The sequence below is a fragment of the Anneissia japonica genome, unplaced genomic scaffold, assembly GCF_011630105.1.
Source record: "Anneissia japonica isolate Jap-2015-1 unplaced genomic scaffold, ASM1163010v1 scaffold93_len1081246_cov171, whole genome shotgun sequence".
Taxonomy (NCBI): Eukaryota; Metazoa; Echinodermata; class Crinoidea; order Comatulida; family Comatulidae; genus Anneissia; species Anneissia japonica.
In genome coordinates this window covers 912496-937577 of record NW_022726429.1, presented here as the reverse complement: position 1 = coordinate 937577, position 25082 = coordinate 912496, and the positions used below count along the sequence as shown (strand labels likewise).

The following is a 25082-nucleotide window of genomic DNA, read 5'->3' as shown; positions in this document are numbered from 1 at the left end:
TATAATGTAGATAAAATTACTTTGGTAAAACAATTTACCTTGTACTTTGTACTCTGCTTTGGCATACATTAGCTATGGTAAAGTTTATTGTTGAATAAAATGCCAGGTGAGGAAAAAATCATCATTAGTGACAATAAACTTGTTTACTTTTATTGTGTTACAGCTCTTAGTTGGTGTTTGTATTTTCTGGCAACTCATAAAGATGTAGAGGAGAAATTGTACACAGAGTTCAAAGAAGTACTTGGTGATGAAAAGGTTACTCCAGAGACAATTGGTAAACTTGTGTAAGTTTAACAAAATTTTGTAAATAAAAAACCAGTAGAAATTATATTTTTGGATTAAATTTGGTGTTACAAAGAGTTGAAGCAGGTAGCAACTACTTGGGCCCTGTTTAAGCCTGGTTTCCGTAAAAATTGCTACATACTATCGTTGACTCTTTTTGGCGACGTTGATTGGTCAGTTAAATCAGGGAGCGTTCCCGATTGCGTCGGGAACAGCTACGCAGTGCAACGATTGCAGTAACAAACTGTAGTGGCAGTGATTGTATGGAAACCATAGGCTTAGCCAGTGAGCCCTAATTATTTAGGACAGCCACTTTTACCATAACGGCTTGGACGGTTTGGTCTATTCAGCTCATCCTATCCTAATTGGGCCTGGTCTGCCTTTAGCAAATTCTTTATATTCTTCAAATCTGTTGAATGTTACATTAAACTAAAGCTAATCATATTTACGTTTGATAAGCACAACCTTTATTGATTATTTTCGTACCAATATTTGGTGGGGATTCACAAAAATGTAAACTTAACCATTGCCTACCTGGTGAAAAGTTCACAACAACACGCCTTGCGTCATGTTAAAAACATTTACACCCCGCTGGAAAATGGACGGTTCTGAGTCGCCCACAACGCATGTATGTGGCTCTGCAAATCCCTGACATAACATTGTTGGTATTCATAACTCTATGGTTATAATTAATTCATGAAATACTGTAAAGAAGATTTGTTGTTAACATCACAAGTTAAATTTTATTATTCAACAAAATACAGTAGATCCAGGCCTATCTCTTGATTCGGAGTTCAGAGTAGAATATACACTAAATAGAAGTCGAGAGATGAAGATGCAATTTTCCAGGGGAGACCTTGTCATTCCAAGACCGCAATGCAATCTTTTTAAACATTCTTTTAATCATAAAGGACATAAATATTTTAACCCACTTGATGTTTCCTTAGGAAACTCTAGTAGCTTTTCTAATTTTAAAACTAAACTAAAGAGTTATATTATTAATAATAGTACACTTTAATATTTTATCCCTTTGCATTTTAAACTTTTGCTTTAAAAATCTTTTTAAAAATTATTGATAATTCTTTTTTTACTTTTGTTTTTCATTCATCGTTTGTACTGTTGAGGGCCCCTTCAAAAATCAGCTCACGCTGGATGGGTCACCCTCTTGAAATATGGTTCAATAAATAAATAAATGCATCTGCATAACCTAGAAACATTATGTAAATACTGTAATGCAATGTATGTCTATAACTTAAATATCTTTGTGACATTCAGTACTATTCCTTTGAAGACAAAATTCCAAAATTTAAACACCTTTAAATGCCCTAAGATCAGAATTTTCTATTTTTTGTCGTTGCGTTTGGGAAGGGGCGTGGCCCACCCATCTGCACAGTGCCACACCCACTGGCTTCCATTTTGGAAGGCCTAATTCGTTTTTCTGCTAAACCCCTGATGGAAACCGAGCTTTACTGCCACATCAAGGACCAGTCTGCTATCACAACAACAGTACTCAATTGTGGGTTGAAGCTTATTGGGACTAGCCTGCTATCACACCAACAACAGTACTCCATTGTGGGTTGAAGCTTATTGGGACTAGCCTGCTGTCACACCAACAACAGTACTCCATTGTGGGTTGAAACTTCTTGGGTAAATTAAATTTACTATATCTTTATTAACATTTCATTAAAGTACCAATTCTGCAATCTTACAATTGTATTTGTTAGGTACACGAGACAAGTTTTGGATGAGACGATGAGAACAGCCGTGCTTGCACCAACAGCCGCAAGATTTCAAGAGATGGATGTGCAAATTGGCGGACACATTGTCCCTAAAATGGTATATTTATTGAAGAAATTATATTTTTTAGCTATATATGTTGAACATATACAGGGGAAGATTTAGGCCCAGCCTCCTCCCCCTCACCTTTGGAAAGTAAAAAAAAAGGAAAAAAAGGAAAAAAAGAAAAGAAAAATTGATCGCCCAAAATGCCTCGGAGGTTATTTTCTGTCGTCTAGAACACAACAATTTTGAGGGGGCATTCCCCCGGACCCCGTTGGTTACAGTTATCTCAATCAGGTCCACTTTCACTAAAAAAAAAACTAAATCCTTTCCGAGCCACTGGGCTCATAGGCCTGGAGCTTATCCCCAGTTTCTGTAGTGTGAAGCGGATGAGAGTTGTACTTCCCTGGATGGGACACTAGTCCGTCGCAGGTTAGTCCCCAGCAGTTTGCTGGTACCCATTGATACAGCTGGGTGGACTGAAGCAATGTAGCTAAAGTGCCTTGCCCAAGCACACAAGCGGATCTGCACAGTGGAGACTCGAAACTCTGACCTTACGATTAAAAGCCCAAACGTCAACTGCTGCGCCAAACTGCCGCTAGTCCCACTTTCAGGCTCCCCCCCCCCCTCTTTCGGACATCTCTCCAGTTGATTATGGCACTGTGGCAAGAATGCACAGCCATAACATGTTAGAAAAATCAAGTGGAACAGCCATTTTGCAGGTTTTTGCAGAAAAGATCCAATTTTTGATGATTGATTATAATATGGAGTTATCATTCTAGTAATATAAACTATGAATTCCATCCTCTTCTAGACTCCAGTAATCCATGCACTTGGTGTGGTGCAGGAGGATGAAAAGTACTGGCCAGAGCCTAGAAAGTAAGCAATCCTACAACCGTCCCAGAGGGGGAGGGATGCCCTTTGACGCCACTATACACACGTCAGAATGCCTGTCTCTTATACACATATGTATATATATATATATATATATATATATACATATACACAGTAATATATGCTTTGACAATACACACTACATAAATCTTGACATTAAAAAAAACATTATTTAATAACCCTTTGTTTGATTGACAGATTTGATCCGGACCGATTCAGCGAAGAGAATTCAAAGCATCGTGATAAACTGGCCTTTTCACCATTTGGTTTCGCTGGTAAACGCATGTGCCCAGGTTACCGTTTTTCCTACGTTGAGTTGACTGTTTTCCTGTCTCAACTTATTCGCAAATTTAAGTTCAATCTTGTAGAGGGACTTGTGATTGAGCCAGTCCATGGTCTTGTTACAACTCCAAGCGATGAAATCTGGGTCACAGTTGAGAAGCGGTAAAAGATTTTAGACCAGAGCAAATAATCATGATCAGAAACAGTTTTATAAAGATTTTATGAAACTAATATGATTTTACAATATTTGGTTTTTGACAAGAAAGGTAACTTTGTTTTTGACAATTTTTTTTATCACTGCAGACAAGCATAGTCAATAAACAATATTTAAAGCTGAGCATGAAAATTTCAAAATAATGTTGTACAATTTTAGAAATAATCTATACTTTTCTGTGTTCTACCACTTTTGCCATTTTTCTTCTGGAAGACAGTTTTAAACATTTTTAATATGCTGATTTATTTCAACATTGTTTTGTGAGGGTGGTCCAACCAACTGAGCTGGTCATTTGGAATACAAAACCTAAAATTTGGATTAAACATTCAACGATAACTATATTATTTAAAAAAAATCAGTCAAAATATTGAATTTATATAAATCTATAAAATAAATAATGAGCAGGATTTTAGATTCTTGTCAATCTTCTTAATTCTTTTTTTTAAGAATAAGAAATAGGACCAAGACAAACTTGGTTGTTGGGCGATAAATCGCCTTTTTCCGGGAAATTTTTTTTCATATCTATGAAGTGCATAATTCCATAGTCACTGTGTGCTTGCATTCAGAATTAGTTACATAAAACATTCAATCTCCTCTGTTCTCTTAGTATTGTTCCTAGTTATAATTCAACGTTACCAAAAAATGTTGAAATCATTTACATTATACACTGTATTCATTTTTACTCCTGGATGTAAGAAAGAAAAAAACAGATAGTGTCTTACAAAGGACACAAAGAATTTCTGTAGCATTTGTCCTTATAACCATCGACAGCAGATAGACATTATCATTAAACCTCGCCTCTGGACATTGTTGCTAAGGTGTGGGACCTTCAACAGTATTCTGATTGGTTGTTACTGGAATGACACGCGAAAAGGTCCAATAAGCTTGATGCCTAGCCTTACCACTGCGCTAATTGTTATCTCTTGTATCTATCACCCTTGCTGCAGCCGGAAATGGTGCTCTTTCGAATTTCCCTTTTAAGTTTATTTTATCATTAACATATTATTTTGATGTTGTTATTAACTATAGTTTTTTTTTTATTATTTAATTCACAAGTGGGCAAAGTGGGGCCCGCAGGCCGCATGAGTCGCGCCAGTGATTTTTTTTTGTGACCCGCGAAAATGAATTAAAAACCCTATATGTGCGGCCTGACAAGCAACATTGGCTAGAAAAATTTTACAGCTCGTCGACACCAACCATCGGTAGAAAGTAATATTAAAACTGAGAATAAATTGGTGTAAAAACAGTGCTTAAAGGTTTTTGGAAGCACACTGTAAACATCTAAGTTAGCGTGCGTCCGTCGGTGTTAAGTCAAAAATTGACTTTGGACTTCCGACCGATTTTTATACCCACCCCTGGTTTAATTCTACAATTATTGTGCTTATGTTGCGTGTGATCGTGTAGGTAGGCAAACCCTATGAAAATATCTATCCTTGCCATTTTTTAGTTTAATGTTATCCCCAATCTGTAATAAGATGTTTGTTTTGTTTTAAAGATTCATATGGAATAAATCAAATATAACATTTATGCTATTGTTGTGTCTATATCAATATTTGTTTGTATTGTATTTGTATACTATTTTAAAATATGGCAAAATAAATATGGTATTTAACGTTATGAGATAACATTAAGCCATCATTTAAAACATGTCTGGATTTAGTATGTTTCTAAGTATTGTTTATGAAAAGAAAAGAAGACTTCGGAGAACAGGGATAATTTACAAGCTACAGTACTTTTGGATTTCAGCTGTCCCAGACTTGATTATATCCCCCCTCCCCCAATTCTCTTGCAAATACATACCAGTGGCGGATTCCGAAATTCGAAATAGAGGGGTGGGGGAGGTGGGCGTGGTACAAACAGTGCGATCAGAGCCGTATTAAGACAGTTGTTTGTATTGTATTGATAACATACTACTAGTACCGGTAAGATTTTAAGGTATGAGAGTGCAATTTCCAGGCGCCTAGAGGTCCATGTTGTCAAAGTTTTCGCACCTCACCGCGGCCTGAGGTGGTATGGACTCTCACGCACCCTCTACCTCCCAATCCTACAACCGTCCCAGAGGGGGAGGGATGCCCCTTGACGCCACTATACACACGTCAGAATGCGTTTACTTCTTGGTTTACTTGTTTAACTGCTATTACTCGTGTTAGGATACCAAAATATCGGTGTATTTATTTTTTTATAATGTTGAAATATTGGTTATATTTTATTCAGGATATAATCATGAATGAAGTACGGTCATCAGTTACACACATTTAATTAATTTTTATTATACAGACTATTGATTTCTTGAATGAAGGTAATTTAAGTACTGGTAACACAATTTGCGGCCTAGAAGTTGTCGCTACAGTAGTTCAGAGTGAGTGGACCATAAAAAATCATAAAATAGGGATTTACGCAATACTTCAGGCCTTCCTTTAAGAAAATATGCTACATATAATTACAATACAGTACTTGGATGGTGTTATCGACCCCTCCACTTTCCGGGTCACTTTGGTGACGAGTGAGAATGATGATGCTGTTGACAGTAGCGTTTGAGGGTTTGTCCATTAATTTTCCTTTCTATTGAGTTTTTGCTTATTACATTTAAGTGTCTAATATTCTAATGACAAGAAAAGCAAAGTGATAATGGTTTATGTGAATTTTTTTTTTTTTTTTTTGCTTGTTAAATTTAAAGGACATCATTCGAAGACTATCTTAAGAAAAATTCAATTCCAAATTTGAATTGCTTATTATTTAAAGAGGTTATTAACTTACAATTAAAAATGTGAATGAGAGAAAAAAAAATCCCCATCCATCAATTTTTTCTCGTAGGCCTCGGTATATTTTCCATAGGCCAGGTAAACCATTAAATTGGCTGACAATTTAAGGAATTCTGTAGCAAAATTTCATCTAAACTATTGTTTTTCGATTTTTTGGCAGGCCTGTCATCTTGCAATTAAATTAATTAACCTGGCCACAAAAGGCCTCTACGTACTCCTTCATATTCAATAAGACTCTTCAAATAACAGAGAACACCATTAACCAAATCCTGAATAATTCTCGAAAGATGTCTGTGGTTATTTCATTTCATTTCATTTTATTAGAAACGTAAACAATAACAATAACAATAGGCCTAATAAAATGATTTAAAAAGTACTAACAGCATCAGAACAAACAACAGTGAAAATAGAAAAAAAAAAATTCTATAATGTAACGTATACTAATTTATTCGAATAAACGCCCTCCTTGAATAATTCCCCCCCCCCCCAACCTTTGGACCATGGAATAAACTCCTCCCTCAAATAAACGCCCCGATATTAAGTTTGTTTTCCCCCTTGAATAAACGCCTCCCTAAATGACTGTAAACACATCAAATGCCAAATGGAAGCAACACATTCTATGTTCTGGTTTGGTTCAATGTAACTTTATGATCACGCAATACATTTTTTCCGGTAATTAGTTTACAGTGAAATCAAAGGGCATTTATTTTATTAATAGGCCGTTTCCATTTTACACTAAACCAAAAATAAACGCTCCCTCAGATAAACGCCTCTTTTGAAAAAACTCCCCCTCAAAAATCCTTCTCATAGCATTAACGCAAAACGGTTTATTTACCTCTATATCAAACCATGGAGTCATAGTTTAGTTTAGTTTAGTTTTCATTTGGAATCACTTTCATTATAGTGGCACACATCCAAAATGATGGTGCATCCAAAATACCAAAATCAACAGAAAATTGAAAAGAAGAAAACAACTTAACTTCGAAAATCACTACGGAACTATTCGGTAAATAAAGCCAAATGACAACGTTAATATGACACTCTTTAATAATTTTGGAGGGATTCAAGCGACTGCCATCCAAGTTCACCATAAAGGGCCTCTTTTGCAATCTTGCCATTAAATACTGTAGGTTCCCATTTTTTTTCAATAGAGGAGCGGCTATTACGTAAATGGAACAGGATAATTGATAAATTGGAAGTCCTGGTTTTCAAAAATGTCCCCATAGTAAATAGTAAGATTAAAGTCTTCCTGTTCATCAAAATGGACTTGATGTAAGATAGGCCTATAATTCGTTTCCCTTTTTTAATCACTTAGTCAACATGTGTTGTGTCATTAATGGATCTGTATACTGTACAAACATTCCTAGATATTTATAATGTTCAACCTCAGAAATATGATTATCTCCCAATTTCCATTTCCGATATACATTCTTACGTTGTCCTGTAATTAATACATTTGATTTGTTATAATTAAATGTGAGTTTCCATTGTTTTGAGAAATCGCTTGCTGTTTGTAAAAGCAATTTCAATTCTTTCTCACTATCGCCAATGAGAATAACGCATCACCCATCATCGCCCAAAACAATGAATCGATTCTATTATTAAAAACATTTACACCTAAGTTTCTTTCGCGAACCATCTTGTTCAATTCGTTAATATAAATGCAAAACAATATTGGTGACACTGGCAACAACCCTGCTTCACACTTCCATTAATTTCAAAAATTTCAGAGTATATCATTAAAGGAAACTTTACATTTAACATTTTCATAATGTTTTTAATTAGGCCTATATTAAGGCTTTAAGCATATTATCACAAATGCCAATCTGTTTAATAGTACCGTACTAATGGGACCATCTCTCAAGACGGTGTCGAACGCTTTCTTGAACTAGAAAAGCTAAGAATGTTTGTTTTCCTCTAGCTTGTCATAACCCATTATCAAACTAAAAATTGCATAAGGCTACGCCGTATAATTTCCGCACACACAAGACCGGATCGGAGGAGACATCATTCACGCATGCGTATTTTGATTTTCCACGCAATGAGGAACACATACACACATTTTGTACCATTGAAAAGGTTTGAGTTTCAGAAACGCCGATTATAATTTAGGATCGACATCTAATTTGGATAAATGCCAATTAATGTTACACAGATATTTTAAAAAATATATTTTTTCAGCACCTACCAGAACATACATATTTGTGATATAAAATTCACGAACGAAGGATCTATTCCTAGGCCTAGGGCTCAAACCAAACTCCAAACCAGCGAGAGGCGAGTGGGGGACATGGGGTTTCTTTTCTCCAAGATATGGAGTTTGTTCACAAACGAAGGTAGGCTTAGCCGAGTTCAGTAGGTATATCTAAAAATACATATAAACTCGTCTATAACTGAGTTAAATTTATTTGTAAATGGAACAATGTATTTATTTTTATAATTTTTGTACAATGTGTTAAAATGCCATTGTTCGAAATAGAAATTAACACCGGTTTTTCCACACCTGGGTTGGAGCCAGATTTAACTAGGCCTAGGCTGGGCCTAGACCTAGGGCCAAGCTTAGGCCAAGAAATCAGCTTAAATTCGTTTTAAGTCCATTTTTTGCTTAAGTCAAATTTATCCATATTGCTTAGCTTAAAAATTGCTTTAAATTAGAAAGTGGATTGTACATTGGCAAATATCTAAGACGATTTTCAAGCCAAGATTTTGCTAAGTTTGAGATTAGGTAATAAATCAGCTTAAATTATTTATTACGAATTTACTATTAGGGACATCTTAACTTTTTTGACTTAAGACATTTGCTTAGCTGAGATTGATAAATCCCGGGCCAGGTCACTGACACATTCTGGATGCCCGCACTGGAGACGTGTGTGGATACTTGGTACTAATCCCTTGCTTGGGCCCTTGGGGCCTACTAGGACTACCTGCTAATAGTCTAGGCCTACGCTAGTGGGATAATAATTTAATGATGTAATAATTATATTAATAATATTTATATAATGGATACTCCATACTGTAAAGGTTTTTAATTTCGCGGATGATACCTAAAAAAAGCCGAAATTTGAAATTGCTGCATAATACCATACATGCGCAGCCAACACTCCCATTTTGGTGACCTGACTCCTGGCCAATTTTTTTTTCTCGCGTTTTCTCACATGCTCTACTGCTTTACAAAGAAAATTGCAAGTGTATTAATCTTATTCTTAATTGTATTGTCTTTTTTGCAATAAAATAATGCTATGATCTTGTACACCTTGGATCGTAATTACAAGGTGTTTGGTCAGTAAAGAATATTTATAAGCATAAGAATCTGGAGAGTTACCCTTATGATATATTAAATAGCTAAAGTTTCTAGGGGGTTACCCCCCATGGACCCCCATGTAATAATGGGGAGATTCCCCTCCCCAATCCACAACAAGACACGGCCCTCAGCGGCGCTTTGCGCCAAATTCTCTCATTGTTTTAAGTTCAAAATTGTTGGGATGTATACATTGTTTATACATTCAGATTATGTCAAATCTGCACAGAAATCTGCATTCCCACTCAGGCCTTCAGTAACAGTACTTTATAGTTGGGAACAGGGATAAGTGAATGCCTAATAAACCCCCAGACTTAAAGTATATGTAGGCCCTATATGCATACAGTAGGTGCCGTTATGCTTGTGTTTGTACCAAACGTTCTCATTTGCTGTTGATCTTTGCCATTCACAACCCTCTACTCTACCATTGTAAATTAAACAAAATTATAATGTGGTACTGTACCATATGGTATACTTTATTTTAATTTAAAGAAATCCAAATTGCTATTTTGTGAGTACTGTACAGGTAATAAACAAAGTTTTTAAACACTGAATTGATTTATTTATTATAATTTCAGAACATAAAGTCATAATTGTTGGGCTGGACAATGCTGGAAAAACAACTATTCTCTACCAAATGTAAGTACAGTGTTTTTTTTCATTAGAATAAGATTTAGATTTTGCCACATGAATTATAGCTTCAATTGTGACAGTTTAAAAAAAATGTGGTTTCGCCTTTAAATATTTTATAAGTTTATAGTGTGATAATTAATTGTAACAAACAAAGGCGGACTCCATATTTCTTAAATGTATATCCAAACAAACAAAAATGTTATGTAAGTTATGTTCTTCATACAATATAGGAAAATGAAATTTTTTTTAAATAATTTTTTTAATACAAAGAGATTTTTTATTTTATTTTAAGAAGAAAATTGTTTACAATACTTTTGTTTTCTTTTGAAATTATCATGGAAATTACTTAATTTGCTAGGTGGCTGCTCCAATGCTTGTAAACCCTGGTCTTAATGAGACTCTCTCAGATTTTACAATTTCAATTTTCTTTTGTAATATGATTTCTAGGATTGTATAAATTGTTCCATGATTGTGAAAAAATGCAATCACATCATACTGTATCCTAAATTTAAAGTAAGTTTTGAAGATCTGCTAGATTTTTTTATATAACAAGCTACATTTAGTTACTTCTGAATTTTTAGATTGATGAATGAAGTTGTGCATACTTCACCAACTATTGGAAGCAATGTGGAGGAAGTGAGGTGGCGTAATATTCAATTCTTGATGTGGGATATTGGAGGGCAGGAATCGCTCAGGTCCTCATGGAGCACATACTATGCAGGCACAGAGGTTACTCTCCTTCATTTTATTTTTATTTTTTATTTTATTTTAGTTCACATCCAACAGCAGGATGCCCGCCTTTAAAAGAATGGAATACATGTAACAATGACAAAACGAAGAAATACAAAACACAGATAAAGAAATACAAAACACAGATAAAAAAAAATGTCAGCAAAAGCATTAACATATAAACAACTTCTAACTTTAGTTTTAAATAAACCTAATGAATTAAAATAAACATCAATAGTTGTATCAAAAAGAGGAATTGAAGGTGGCAGGAAGTCTGATGTTAAAACCATGTTTAAGGACATTAACTCTAGAAAATGGAATATGAAAAAGAGAAGATGTGGGCTTACGACAATGCCTTAATTTGACAGATTAATTTTGCCCTACCTGACATGGATATACTGAATACTCAGTACGTGTGAAAACAATTGCGAAAAAATCGCAAGTTGTTCGTTTTCGCACGTACTGATTATTCAGTACATTTCCACGTCAGGTAGTGTAAAATTACACCTATACTTGATTCTCCTGACGCGAATACAGTTATTGTCTATTCCATCCTATACTTGATTCTCCTGACGCAAATCCAGTTATTGTCTATTCCATCACTACAATAACAATTACTAATTTAGCCCTGTGATTAATTTATTGTACCAAATTTAATTGCATCTGGTATGTGATGGTAATTCATGAACAGTGGAATGTAGGCCTACTCTAGTCCTACCGTATGAGTACTGAAATTATATATAATTCTCAACAACAAACCCAATTTCTAATTGTCACTCTTTGGGCAACAAAACATCATCATCATTAACTTGCTTTACTATCATTACCATTTCTAACTTTCAATTACTACAAGAAGAACCAAAATTAAAGCAGGTTAATTCTTGAATAATAATTTTATATGCTATTAATAACTTCATTTTTATTATAATTTGTTTGCTTTTTTTTGTTTATAATCTGATGTAATGATGCTGCATGCACCTCAACAAATATCCAGTTGATTGATTGATTTAATGATGGATTGATTGTGATTAACATCATTATCTAGTAATCCTTATCACCAAAGCATTGCTACAATCACCATTGTTCTCATCATTATCACATTCTTCATCCTCTTCACTGTCTTCTTCCTCATAGTCATCATCATTCTCATTATTATCATCATCAACATTGCTTCATAATTATCATAATCATAATTCATCATCATCATCATCCTCAATCATCATCCTTATAATCATCATCGTATCATCCATGAATGTTTTGTCTGTCTACATATTGTAGTCATACCATGCTATTTTCTCCTATTTTTGTAGTTTGTAATTTTAGTGGTTGACAGTACTGATCGTGAGAGATTACACATTTCAAAATCAGAGTTGTATCAAATGCTAGCTAACGAGGTGAGTTCATCATTTAAACAGCTAAATAAATTGAAAAGCATACAGTAATTCAATGTTTGACTTGATTACTCTGTCTATTTAAGTAAGTTATGTACTTCAATTGAAAAGTAGAATGAGAAATTATTTATTATGAAGGATCTTCACGGTTCAGTGCACACACAGTTGCTACCACCAGTTTAGTTGATGGAGCTAAGCTGCTCCCTAATGGTGATTGGTTAAGTTTTATGAGATACTATAGGTCAGTCTGCTAAACTGGTAATAGCCACTGCTGTGTTTGTGTTCCAGCTCGAGGGCTGAAATGCAAGTTTTATTAGCGCACCGTTTTTGGATGAGGCATTTAAGCTGTTGATCCCGTGTGCAATATGGCCCATGTGCAGGTTAGAGAACGCAGTTACACTTTTTGGGAAAAGAGTAGGGGATTGTCTCCCAGTGTACTACCCAATCTCCACTAGAAGGACCCCACTGGAAATAAGTCTTCATCTGACTTTCATGTGTTATCCTCAGGGGTCCCAAGTTGTGAAAGGACAGGCAAAAGCTTGTGACGCAAAGGCTAAAACGCAACAGGCTTGGGCAGGTTTATGTCAATGTTAATACCATATTGCTGCCTAGAATGTTCAATAAATCTTATGTCTGCCAGATTTAATGCATAGGAATGGTAAAATTTAGCTTAGCATAAGCCTCTAATTGTCAAAATCTGTTAAAATCCTGGAGAAATACAATAGAAATTCAAATTCCGGGAGAAAATGTGGAATTTCTGTGAGAGATGAACCAAAATTTCTGGAGACTCCTGGGCAATGCGGGAGACCTCCATCCTTGGTATTTACACCAAATACTGTAAATCCAATCCCACCCTAATTTGTAAAAGCAGAATTGTGATCTGTGTTTCAATCAAAGTAGGTAACTTGCTTTGTTTTGTTAGATGAAGTATTCTATGCTTAAATCTATAGCTTTATTTTTTCTACTGCGCAGTGATGGATTGATTGATTAAAATCAATTAGTTGTTTGTTCAGACATGAAGCTTTGATAAGAAAACATCAAAATGTTAAAAAAAAAAAGTTATTTTATAAGAGATTGTTAATTATCCAATCATCAATCATAAACTCTTATGAATTTATTTTCAGTCATTATCAATTGATAAAAATAAAATAGAGTACAGACATCTTGGATTGGATTGGATTGGATTTATTCGGTGTAAACACCAAGGATAGCCCACGAAAGTCTAGAAGAAGACTTATTTCCAGTGGGGTCCTTCTGGTGGTGATCATACAGTTCACCGGGAGACAATCCCCTACTCTTTTCCGAAGAGTGTACTGTGTTCTTTAACGTGCACATGTGCCATAAATGCACACGGGACCAACGGCTTAAACGTCTCATCTGAAAGACGGTGCGCTATGTAACTTGTATTTCAGCCCTCTAGCTGAAACACAACGAGAGGCAGCAATGGGAATTGAACCGGGAACCTAGAGATCTCCACGGTTCAACGCACACACAGTGGCTACCACCAGATTAGCCGACTGAGCTAAGCTGCTCTCTAAATTATTAAATCAGATGTAACAGATATCAATTATTAAATCACATGTAACAGATCTAAATTATTAAATCACATGTAACAGATTTTATAATATTTTGCATAAAGATGAATGAATGAATTTATTTGGAAAATCTTAAGGATAACTCAAGAAAGCCTAATGACTTATTTCCATTTTCACTACGTAGAAACATTCTTGATAAAAAAAATTAAGTGAATAAAATTTTTAAAAAATAAAAAATAAAAGACAATATAAAATATTTGAATATTTGATAGTGCCACCTCAAGACAATATAAACTTGAAAAAAACAAAACCAAACAAATCAATATTAAATCGGTTTATTTTTACACCTTTCACCTTATTTTTTTTTAGCCAGATATATAGGCCAACCTTTGACCTTACTATTGAAAGCAAAATATTTTCACCTTCAGGATTTGAAGCATGCTGCAGTTTTATTATACGCCAACAAACAGGACGTGAAGGGTTCAATGTCTGCGACTGAAATATCTCAACAACTAAACTTAACATCAGTTAAAGACCATGGTTGGCATATACAAGCTTGTTGTGCCCTAACAGGGGAAGGGTAAGTTACCATGTTGCATTGCTGTTACCATGCTTCAACAGCATATATTTACTTCATTTATTTTTTTGTTTTATTTACCTTAGTGATTCTTACCTTAGTGATATAAGGAGGTAATGAGTTACTACTCGTAGAGACTGCCTCCTCTCAATGTTTCCATGTGTCGACCATAGGAAACTTTGAAGTGATAAAGTGTTGTGCATGAGACTGCATGTTGTGGTAAATTGTTCCATGGTTTGATTACTCTGGTGTCAAAGAAAGAATCTTTGAACACCATTTTGTTTCGGGGAGTTAAAAGTTTATAAGAATGACCACGTGTATGATGAGTCCTAAGTTCAGGATGTGAAATGTTAAAGAAACGCTGAAAGTCGATATTTTCAATCCCATGAATTAGTTTAAATTAGTTTATCATGTCCCCTCTAATCCTCCTGTCTTCAAGTGATGGTAAACCAAGGGCACATAATCTATCCTTTGCAGTTAGATCCCGAAGGTTAGGAACAAGTTTCGTAGCACGATTTTGGACCTTTTCCAAGGCATTAATGTCCATCTGATAGTGTGGAGACCATACCTGTACAGCATATTCCACAAGGGTCTAACAAGGGTTTTATAAAGAGGGATAAATTTAGCTTTAGGTAGTAGGTAATACGCCAGACACTGAACTTTTTATCACACTTCAAAGTGACAATCCCCTCACAAGATAAACATACACTCACTAGATGCTCTACTTAAAACTCATTATGAGGCTTAGGGAGTGGAGTTGTTTTGGTCGTGAAAAGATAGTCCTGGGACCCTGGGATTGGAAAGCAAGCATCTTAACCACCAAGCTATTCAACTACACTCATAATTAATTGTGCACTAAATTGAAGAGACATTTTAACCCATTGATTCTGTGTTTTCACAAAGAATATAGTATAGGCCTACTCCAAGTAAATATAATATATACATTCTCTAATTTTACACTTTATTGTATATTATTGCCTACCCTCATTATTGTTTAATGGTACTGTATTATTAAAAATGTGTATTATTATGAATAGTGTAATAATAAAATCAATTTTTGAAGTTCTGTTTAAATTTGTTTAGGTTGTATCAAGGTTTGGAATGGATAGGTTCACGTATCAAAAGGTGACCATTGGAATAGGCAAGTACAATACTTTATATCTTATTTATTTTATTTAATAATTTTCTTCTTTTTCCCTGGGTAACATGGTGAGTGCAAAAGCATTATCCTACAGGGCCCAGCAGTCATGACACTCCTGTATATCTTTACTGAGGAGTGCAGTAATGCACCAGAACTATCTTTTCTAATGAATATTAATAATAATATACTTGTCTCCAAAATTATAATTAATATTATTTTAGTTATATTATTATCATCATCATTATCATTATTGTTATGTTATTTTTATTATTTTTATTTCTTTTCTCTTTTGGCCTTATAAAATATTTGTGTAAAGTGCATAGTGGCAATGTGCAATATGAACTATACAAATATATTATTATTATTATTATTATTATTATTTTGAAAGTTACTACTGGACATGCCATTTTCCCCCAGTCTTTTAATAAAATATGAATATATAATAAATATTTTTATTATCAATGTATAATACTTAATTGTTTTTTTTTTATCTAACAGTGTGACAATAACAACATGTAGTGTGTATCTTCCAATATCCTCAACAATATGTGAGGGACAAAAGTCTAGCAATGAATTTGGTCAACTTCCATGACACAGATAAATTCAGTTGGCAACACTAAAGTCAGATACCTTGACAAAGATTTTGAGAAGAAATGATTCAGTGAACAATGACTACAAGAAAGAACATTGCATGTATGTAGTCTGCTGGAAAAGTATAACCTTTGCTATTTAATTCAAGATCGAGGGCAGCAAACTCTTATGTGTGGCTATAACTTTCAACTAGAAAGATAATGAACCAGGAAATATAATGGAGGTATGCATTTTGGCTGCAGTCATCAAATACAATCTCTTATACACATCTATATATAAATGAAGGGATGGATAGATGAACACAAAATTGTATTCAAAGACAAGTATTTTGACTTCATGTCATAATTCATTATAATCATTCATTAGCTGATTGAAATTCAGATGGTATACAGTACATAATATGCATTTGTTTGAGGGTTGCTCGATATACCTCAGAGATAATACAAAGCACCCATGACATTTCCATGTTGGGGCAAAATCAAGGATTTTAAAGATTCAAGAGGGCAGTGCGAAGAGAGAAAGAGCTTATAACTGATGATTTTTGTTTTTAACTTGTGGATCCTTTATTTATTTCATAGTTCTGAAATTTTATGATAGTTAAAATGAGATTTGCATGTACTCCCATTCCCTTTTTCTGAATTTGCCAAGTGTACAGTAGTTGATATTTAATTGATTGGTTTGTTTTAAAGATAACAGATTTAGGAATGCTTATAAAATCTAGTAATGAAATGAAACAACTATTGTAATTTGCCAATTACATTAAAATATTGATTGTAAAATGTGGTTAATTGCAATCAATTCGAGAATGGAGAGCAGTGAATTACATTTTAATAGATAAAATGATGGATGCAAGTCAGCATTCAACTTGGAAATGGTTTTACAATTCTACAGCAATACCTGCAGTATTAGGCAGAAAAAACAAGCATTATTCAGCTCACTGTCTGCTCTTTAAAGCCCGCCCTCTTCCGTGCTTGTGAAAGCTATACATTAGAAATGAATTGATAATATTAATAATAATTATCATGATATCAATTGATACTATTACGCTGTAACATGCGTGTACTTTAACATGTTGTTCTATCATTGTAATTAATATTAAACGATATTTTATGTATTTCTATGTAGGGCCTAGGATATCTTATTTATGCCTAACATTTGTATATATTTAATCCTTGTATAAATCGTGTTATCTTTGAAATAATTTGTCGAACAATTGCCTTCTTACGACGTTCTGACACCATTTGTAATGCATTATCATTTAAAATAATCAGATATTTTAAAATCACATTTTGGACACTTTACATCTTAATATTAATGTTTAAATATTAAGGAATGTACAGTTGCCACCAGGGGTGGCGCCAGGATTTGGCCGACGGGGTGTCCAAGGTCCCCGACGCGAGGGGCCGGGAGTCGATTCGCCAACTAGGGAGCAGAATTCCCCGAGAGAAAAGTGGGCGTGGTCGAGCGTCGCTTAATACAGTATGCTCCGAAAGTGTGCAGGAGGCGGAGCCCCCGAAAATTTTGTAATTTAGGGGTTTTAAAGGCTTACCGGTATTTAATTAATTTTAAGAGTATGTATGTATGTAGAAAATACATGTAATTTTTTTTCTCCCTGACCTCAGGGGTGGAGAGGCCGGGGGCCTAGCTTGCCATGTGTTTTTTTTTCTCCTTGGTAGCGCTACCAACGAACGATTTATTTAGCTGTGATCTCTGTCTTGTGTTGATACTTTGACGCCCGTCTTGGCCACTCCTTTCAATGGACCATACAAGGCACATTTCAATATCCGGTGCATAGATGCCCAAACTTCGGAACTTATAGTAGTCACAACAATAAAATAACCATCTCTATTGAACAACTTCATTTCATAGGCCAAAATATGTTGCGGTGCCGATGTCCTTTCTAAGAATACAGTGCTCATCAAAATCTGTACTTCATATAAATAAAATCATTAAACTGCATTTACTCAATAATCTTACTAGGTGATATATATACTGTAGTTGACAACGGCATTTATATCAGTTTTCTTGTGAACCAGTTAATCGGCACAACACATTATAGATCGAAGGTTGGTGTCCCTCACATCTGAGTTTAGATTCAATTTCTACCATCACACCGTCACTTACAGTTCTCGGCATTTTCTTCGATGGACAACCACATTTTTTCCATCTAACGAGCAGTATTCTATTCAATTTGCAACATAGCCACATTGCTGAACATTTCGATCATGCTTGTCTGGACAACTGTAATTGAATTTACATAGTGTAAGCTCAACCAATCACAAATACAACGGCTTCAGCGACTTCAAGACATTGCTGTAAGGCTAGTCACCAGATCAAAATAACTAGAACATAATCACCCCAATTTTGAAACATCTTCACGTGGCTTCTCAAGAATACAAACAGGCAATTCTCGCATTCAAAGCGCTCAATGACGTGGCACCATCCAGGGGCAGATCCAGAGATGTCCAAAAGGGGGGGGGGGGGGGGGGGGCCGAAATGGAGGGCCGAAATTTGGGCCGATCGAGACAACAATGTCCCAGGGGGTCCGGATTTTTTGTGTTCTAGACCCCCGAAAATAACATATGAGGCGTTGTGGGCTATCATTTTTTTTCTTTTTCTTTCTTTTTTCTTTTTTTTTTCTTCTTTTTTTTAACCTCCCAAAATCCGCCCCTGCTATCTCACCTCGAAGAACTCGATCTCCGATCTGCTGACCAACTTCCTCTTAAGCTCTGTCTACACTATCAAATTTTAGGCGACATAAAATGTGATGTGCCTATATGGGCAGGATGACGTCATTTCGCATAGTTTCAAACCGGTGCATAGATGCCCAAACTTCGGAACTTATAGTAGTCACAACAATAAAATAACCATTTCTATTGAACAACTTCATTTCATAGGCCAAAATATGTTGCGGTGCCGATGTCTTTTCTAAGAATACAGTGCTCATCAAAATCTGTACTTCATATAAATAAAATCATTAAACTGCATTTACTCAATAATCTTACTAGGTGATATATATACTGTAGTTGACAACGGCATTTATATCAGTTTTCTTGTGAACCAGTTAATCGGCACAACACATTATAGATCGAAGGTTGGTGTCCCTCACATCTGAGTTTAGATTCAATTTCTACCATCACACCGTCACTTACAGTTCTCGGCATTTCTTCGATGGACAACCACATTTTTTCCATCTAACGAGCAGTATTCTATTCAATTTGCAACATAGCCACATTGCTGAACATTTCGATCATGCTTGTCTGGACAACTGTAATTGAATTTACGAAATTTGGGCCGATCGAGACAACAATGTCCCAGGGAGTCCGGATTTTTTGTGTTCTACATTTGAGGCGTTGTGGGCTATCATTTTTTTCTTTTTCTTTCTTTTTTCTTTTTCTTTTTTTGACCTCCCAAAATCCGCCCCTGCCATCTCACCTCGAAGAACTCGATCTCCGATCTGCTGACCAACTTCCTCTTAAGCTCTGTCTACACTATCAAATTTTAGGCGACATAAAATGTGATGTGCCTATATGGGCAGGATGACGTCATTTCACATAGTTTCAAATTGTATCAAAAAACGTTGAACGTATTAAACTTTTTTTTCATAACGTCTTTTCACATAATTTCTAATTGTACCAAAAAATGTTGAACATGTTTAACTTTTTTTTATGTTGTCTGTCAAATAGTTGACAAATATTTTAGAAAACACCCTTTGACCAATAAGCAAACAGTACAAATCACACCTTCCCACCACATTTTTTGAGGCAGTTTTGATGTATTTTGATGATATTTTTCCATCAAATTTTATGTGACGCTTTTTTGATTAAATTTGATAGTGTAGACAGAGCCTTTACCATTTTTTGTTTCGGCAGCCAGCGTCTGGAATAACGTACCTCTAAACATCAGACAATCTTACTCTCTAGGATCTTTTAAATCACATTTGAAAACATACTTATTCACATCATATTACTTACAATCATAATCACTCTCTTTATTCTTTTGTAGGCCATTCCGTTTATTCTGTTTCACTTTTTTAATCGCAATTGTGAATAATAATAATAAATAATAATAATAAGATTTATAAAGCGCACAAATGCACTCCAGTAGTGCTCAAGGCGCTACAGGAAGGAACCAAAAATTACCATGAACCTAACTACAAGAAAAGAAACACCACACCATCACTGCACCGTTTACAGGCAATTTAAGGAACAAATTAACGTACTTGGTAACAAACTTATGGCGTAACGCGAACATCCTATCTCAGATCCATGGCAACGACTAGGACGCCCTCTCCCAAAACTGATTACTTTTCTGTGCCAAATCGACGCTTCTATATAATTTGTTACGCGTAAATCGAGGAGAACGCTATCTTGTGTTTTTAAGATCTTGCCATTTAAGATGGTGCCATTTTTGGTGGATACTGGCGGCGCTCCAGAAATCGTCATTATTAATATCGGTAGCCTTACCGCGCTCATTTACAAATTTTACAGTACTGGTATGTCCTATTGCCACTGAATTATGATGTCCCATCGAGTTTATCCAGTCAAGAAACAAAAACAGAAGATTATTTATTTGTTTTCTTCCGTACGATTTTTCGGTAGGCCCTATATATAGCTTTTATTCTGCGTTCTGCCTCTATTTAAGTGAAAGAGATTCGCATTTACTCACATTTTGCGGCTTATATTATTCTTACTGGGCCACATAACTCATATAATTATACAATATAATGGATGTTTTGTGACGTGTACAGATGTGCAATACAAGTAGTCACTTGTTTATGAGTAACTTGAAAGAGCTTTGTAAATAGTCCCAAGTGTTTCAAGAACTGTTGGTTGATATTGTGTAATAGAGTTAAGTGTTACTGTTATATTAGGTCAAAATCCACTTTTGTTTTTAAAATAATGAAATCATTTGCACAATGTTCCATTGTTTAGGTTCACTCGACGTTACATAAAGATGCCTAATTTAGTCCAAAGTTCAGATTTCATATCAAATGCCAAATACACATGAGCATTATTTTGGTTGTTTCCTCATAGCCGTTTTTGACATTCGTCGTGCCCACTCGATTTTGTGGTAAGTAGGCGCTTTTTTCTCTCTTTAGTGTGGTTTAGAAGTTTCAGATACTGAAAGGGATAGGGTTCTTGCAAACCCACCTTCAGCAAACACCTTGTACCATTTTAAACAGAACACACTTACAAAAGGTATAGGCCTGTTTTGTTGCCCAAGGATATGTCTTGTATCCAAAGTGGAATCGAACCATCCGACTTTCTAAGGTTGAGAAACATAATCGCAACCGCCACATCAACCATTCAAGATAAAACCATGGGTCCATTAGCCAAAATATTGATTATGACAATTATGCTTCTGGTTTCTGGTATAAAATTGAACTGCCATAGGATTGCCTCACATTGTTATCATCGAACACTGATAATTTAACTACGCGCTAAAAATAATATTTAAGTAAATATTAATGAATAATTGTGTGCTTAGTCCGACCAAAGATTAGATGGAATATTCATTCTGACAGGCAAACTCGTAAATTTCTTTTTCTTTTCTGGAAAAGCCACATTCATTCATGTTTTTAAAATATTACAAACACACACAAAACATGATAATATTTTATGTAATTTTGTATACAAAATAGTATTTTACCTTCTTAACATAACTAATACTATTACTATTGTCATCTACTTACACAGGTATGCGCATAGTCTGGATACATATACACATACATATACATATTCATATATATATATATATATTATATATATATATTCTTATATATATATTCTTATATATATATATATATATATATATATATCAATAATTCAACAGATCATTGAATCGTTAGCTACAAAATATGGTCCTATATACATCAAGTACCTCTTTTTATCTATTTCATACACAGTATTTTGGGATCGAAGTGGAAATCACATTATAACAACGGTTGATGAATGCGGCGAGATGACAACTAGCTATGAGAATTCAACCGAGTACTTCGATGAAACGTCGACGTCAACATTTCTTACGATCATACCGATGAAACCTTCCATTCCCGTGGACCTCGGCGTCGGTGTTGGCACACTTGAAGACCTACAACTTCACATTGCTGTTGGAATTGAAGTAGTTTTAGAAATGTTCATTGTCATTGGGAACTTGCTCGTCGTTGCATCAATTATCGGTTATAATCCCATGCGTCGAACCAAAACGAGTCGTTACATTCTCAGCCTTGCTATCAGCGACCTCCTTGTTGGACTAATCATACCAATTGGGCTTGTTTCGAAGTATTTTCCTGATTTCTTTTTAACATCGGTTCAAATATGTGTAACGCCATTTTGTCTTATGATAACTCTATGCTGTGCATCTGTATTTAATTTAATTGCCGTGTCTTTTGATCGCTACGTTGCCATCACAGAACCACTGAAGTACCCTTTATTGATGACGTCATTTAAAAGCAACATCATTATTGCCTTAGCTTGGTTTGGTGCCATCGTCGTCGGAACTGCTTCGTTGTATTGGCACAAGGAACCAAATTATTGGTATACTGGTGAACTTTTTTCGTGCACCTGGGATACGATTATTACAGATATGTACATCATCACGTTTGCGGTCGTTGGACTCTTACTACCAACAGTAATAATTTTGATATTTTACAGCAAAATATTCAAGATAGCTGTCAGCCATTCCCGCTTGCATGACCAGCGGCAGCAGATGTTTAACGATGTTATTGCCAAACACAGGCCGAGTACTAGTTACGTCAGACCAAATAGGAAAACTTCGGTTGTTGACGAAAACAGCAACTCCCGTGTTGGCAACACAATGAACGGGTCGATTGAACCGGACCATCACACAGAGTGTATTATTGAAAGGAAATCAAGTGAGCCGAGCAACCAAATATATTGTAACGAATCATACACAAAAATCCAAATCCAACACGAAAGCAACGAGATGTCACAAGTCAAAAATGATTCTAGTAAAGAGAACACTTGTTACAAAAGTGTTATCGAAGTTAACAAACCCAACACACCGCAGGCTGTAGAGTCTCAGTTGGAAAATAAGTCAGAACGATATATGGCACCGAGGAAAAGTCTTTCAGGTCTTAAATTACCTAAACTTTTACGAAGACACAGTTCAAGTATGAGTCGTGAGAAAAGAACATCGGTCACTATCTTATTCGTTGTATTAGCGTTCATCATCTGTTGGCTACCGTTTATGGTCATCATGATTCTTGAATGTCTTTGTCCAAGTAACTGTGGCATAACACCATCTCTACGTGTTTGGTTTGGAATGTTGGGCTATGCCAACAGTGGGGTAAATCCTATTATCTATTCTCTAAGGACTGAGGAATATCGAAAAGCACTGAAACATATGTTCAGACGTATTGGCTTATGTAAAGAAAAAGAGAAGATGCCGCCATCGCAAATATCGAATAGAAACATAAATAAGATCTCTTCTATCAAAGAGGAAAATCCTCGTGCCGTTTCAAGCTTGAAGGAGTCTACAGAAAATTATTCGTCCACCAAAACCAGTATTAATAGTTTTGATAAATATGACAATGGGAGTCATTTATCGTTTAATGATGTGGAAGTCATTGTAGATGATCCTGCCATATGTACATTTACTATAGAGAGTATTCCGGAGGTCAAAATGTAATATGCAATAATCTTGAGATAGATGAAATATGTTTTAAAGACAGAATTGCGCTGGGATGCGATTGTAAGGAGCTGTACAGAACTATTATTATTATCATCATTATTTTTTGTTATTTTTGTTATTATCATTATTTTATTATTATTATTGTTGTTGTTGTTTTTGTTATTATTATTATTTATATTATTATTTTTATATTATTTATATTAGTATTATCATTATTTATATTAATACTGTATGTATATTGTTAACATCGCCATCATTATCTTCATCATCACCACCACCACCACCATTGCCATATCATTACATAATTAAATTTGAGAGATTACAATTTTCTTTATAATTATTTATATTATAATTTTACTATTCTATATTAAATTATTACAATATATTAATTGCAATATAAGGAATATAATGTTCTACCACATAGACGTGGAACTATATTATATTGTTGTATGTGTCATATACACGGGCCTCACGTTATGGGTGTTACAGAATGATGATACGTGTAGACTACACGGGAGTCACGTCAACATGTTACAATCTGACATACATACGGTAGGTGTTGAAGACCACACGTATCACATACACAAATGTCACGTCTTGGTCATGGGTGTTACAGATTGGTACGTATAGCATACACGGGACGTGAGTCACGTAAAAAATGGTACAGTCTGTACGTGTCGCATACGGTCATAGGCGTAGATCCCGGGGGGATGGGGGATATATCCCCCCCAATATTTGACATGGGGGGGGGGATGGTCCATTGTATCATCTCCCCCCAATATTTTGACTATGTATGGGATAAAATGGAGCTTTGCACACTTCAAACGACTGTCACAGAAATAACTTATGTATTAATGTTGATAACAAAATTATTTTATATGGTACCAATTTAAGCTCTTCTTTCCTTAGATGTTAGATGTGCTTGCAAAGAAAGCCACATTTCACACTGAAGGGTGTGTAGGACATCAGTAATATTATGTCAATTCCAAGAATGTGGTTATATCGGTTGATGAGGAATTTATTGATTAGGCCTATAATAGCAAATTGCATCAATTTATTTTGCAAAAACAAGGTTTCCAGCTTCAGAGGGGGGCACATCTCCTGTCCGCACAATGTCTCTTATACACATCTAGCTAACACCAGGCGCGTAACATGGGTCTTGGGTCAGAGTGGGTATTTATTTGTTTATTTATTTAATTTTTTTAAAATTTTTATAGAGGGTAACCCTTCTAGTTTAGCAGAGTAGGTTAATTGATATTCAGGACCCTCTTTAATAATATTAAAGAACAGTACAAACAACATCATCACAACATAATAA

General features: G+C 35.1%; 3 protein-coding genes across 4 annotated transcripts in view; all 3 read left to right on the top strand.

The window, feature by feature from the left end:
• LOC117113167 (cytochrome P450 20A1-like) overlaps nt 1-4981 on the top strand; it is a 15167-nt gene extending 10186 nt beyond the window's left edge. For both annotated transcript variants that reach the window (XM_033256440.1, XM_033256439.1), the window contains exons 8-11: nt 164-284; nt 2007-2118; nt 2876-2940; nt 3154-4981. In XM_033256440.1, coding sequence (XP_033112331.1) covers nt 164-284; nt 2007-2118; nt 2876-2940; nt 3154-3403 — 548 coding nt within the window. In that variant the 3' untranslated portion in view covers nt 3404-4981. The remainder of the gene's footprint in view (nt 1-163; nt 285-2006; nt 2119-2875; nt 2941-3153) is intronic.
• A 3252-nt stretch (nt 4982-8233) lies between these two features.
• On the top strand, nt 8234-16358 carry LOC117113168 (ADP-ribosylation factor-like protein 5B). The gene is made up of 7 exons (XM_033256441.1): nt 8234-8549; nt 10090-10150; nt 10726-10873; nt 12184-12267; nt 14228-14379; nt 15460-15517; nt 16016-16358. The coding sequence occupies exons 1-6, from the start codon at nt 8504-8506 to the stop codon at nt 15503-15505; spliced, it is 537 nt and encodes a 178-aa protein (XP_033112332.1). The 5' UTR covers nt 8234-8503; the 3' UTR covers nt 15506-15517; nt 16016-16358.
• A 4587-nt stretch (nt 16359-20945) lies between these two features.
• Nucleotides 20946-23955, top strand: LOC117113166 (histamine H2 receptor-like). Its single transcript, XM_033256438.1, has 2 exons — nt 20946-21181; nt 22017-23955. The coding sequence occupies exon 2, from the start codon at nt 22073-22075 to the stop codon at nt 23759-23761; it is 1689 nt and encodes a 562-aa protein (XP_033112329.1). The 5' UTR covers nt 20946-21181; nt 22017-22072; the 3' UTR covers nt 23762-23955.
• The last annotated feature ends 1127 nt before the right edge of the window (nt 23956-25082 follow it).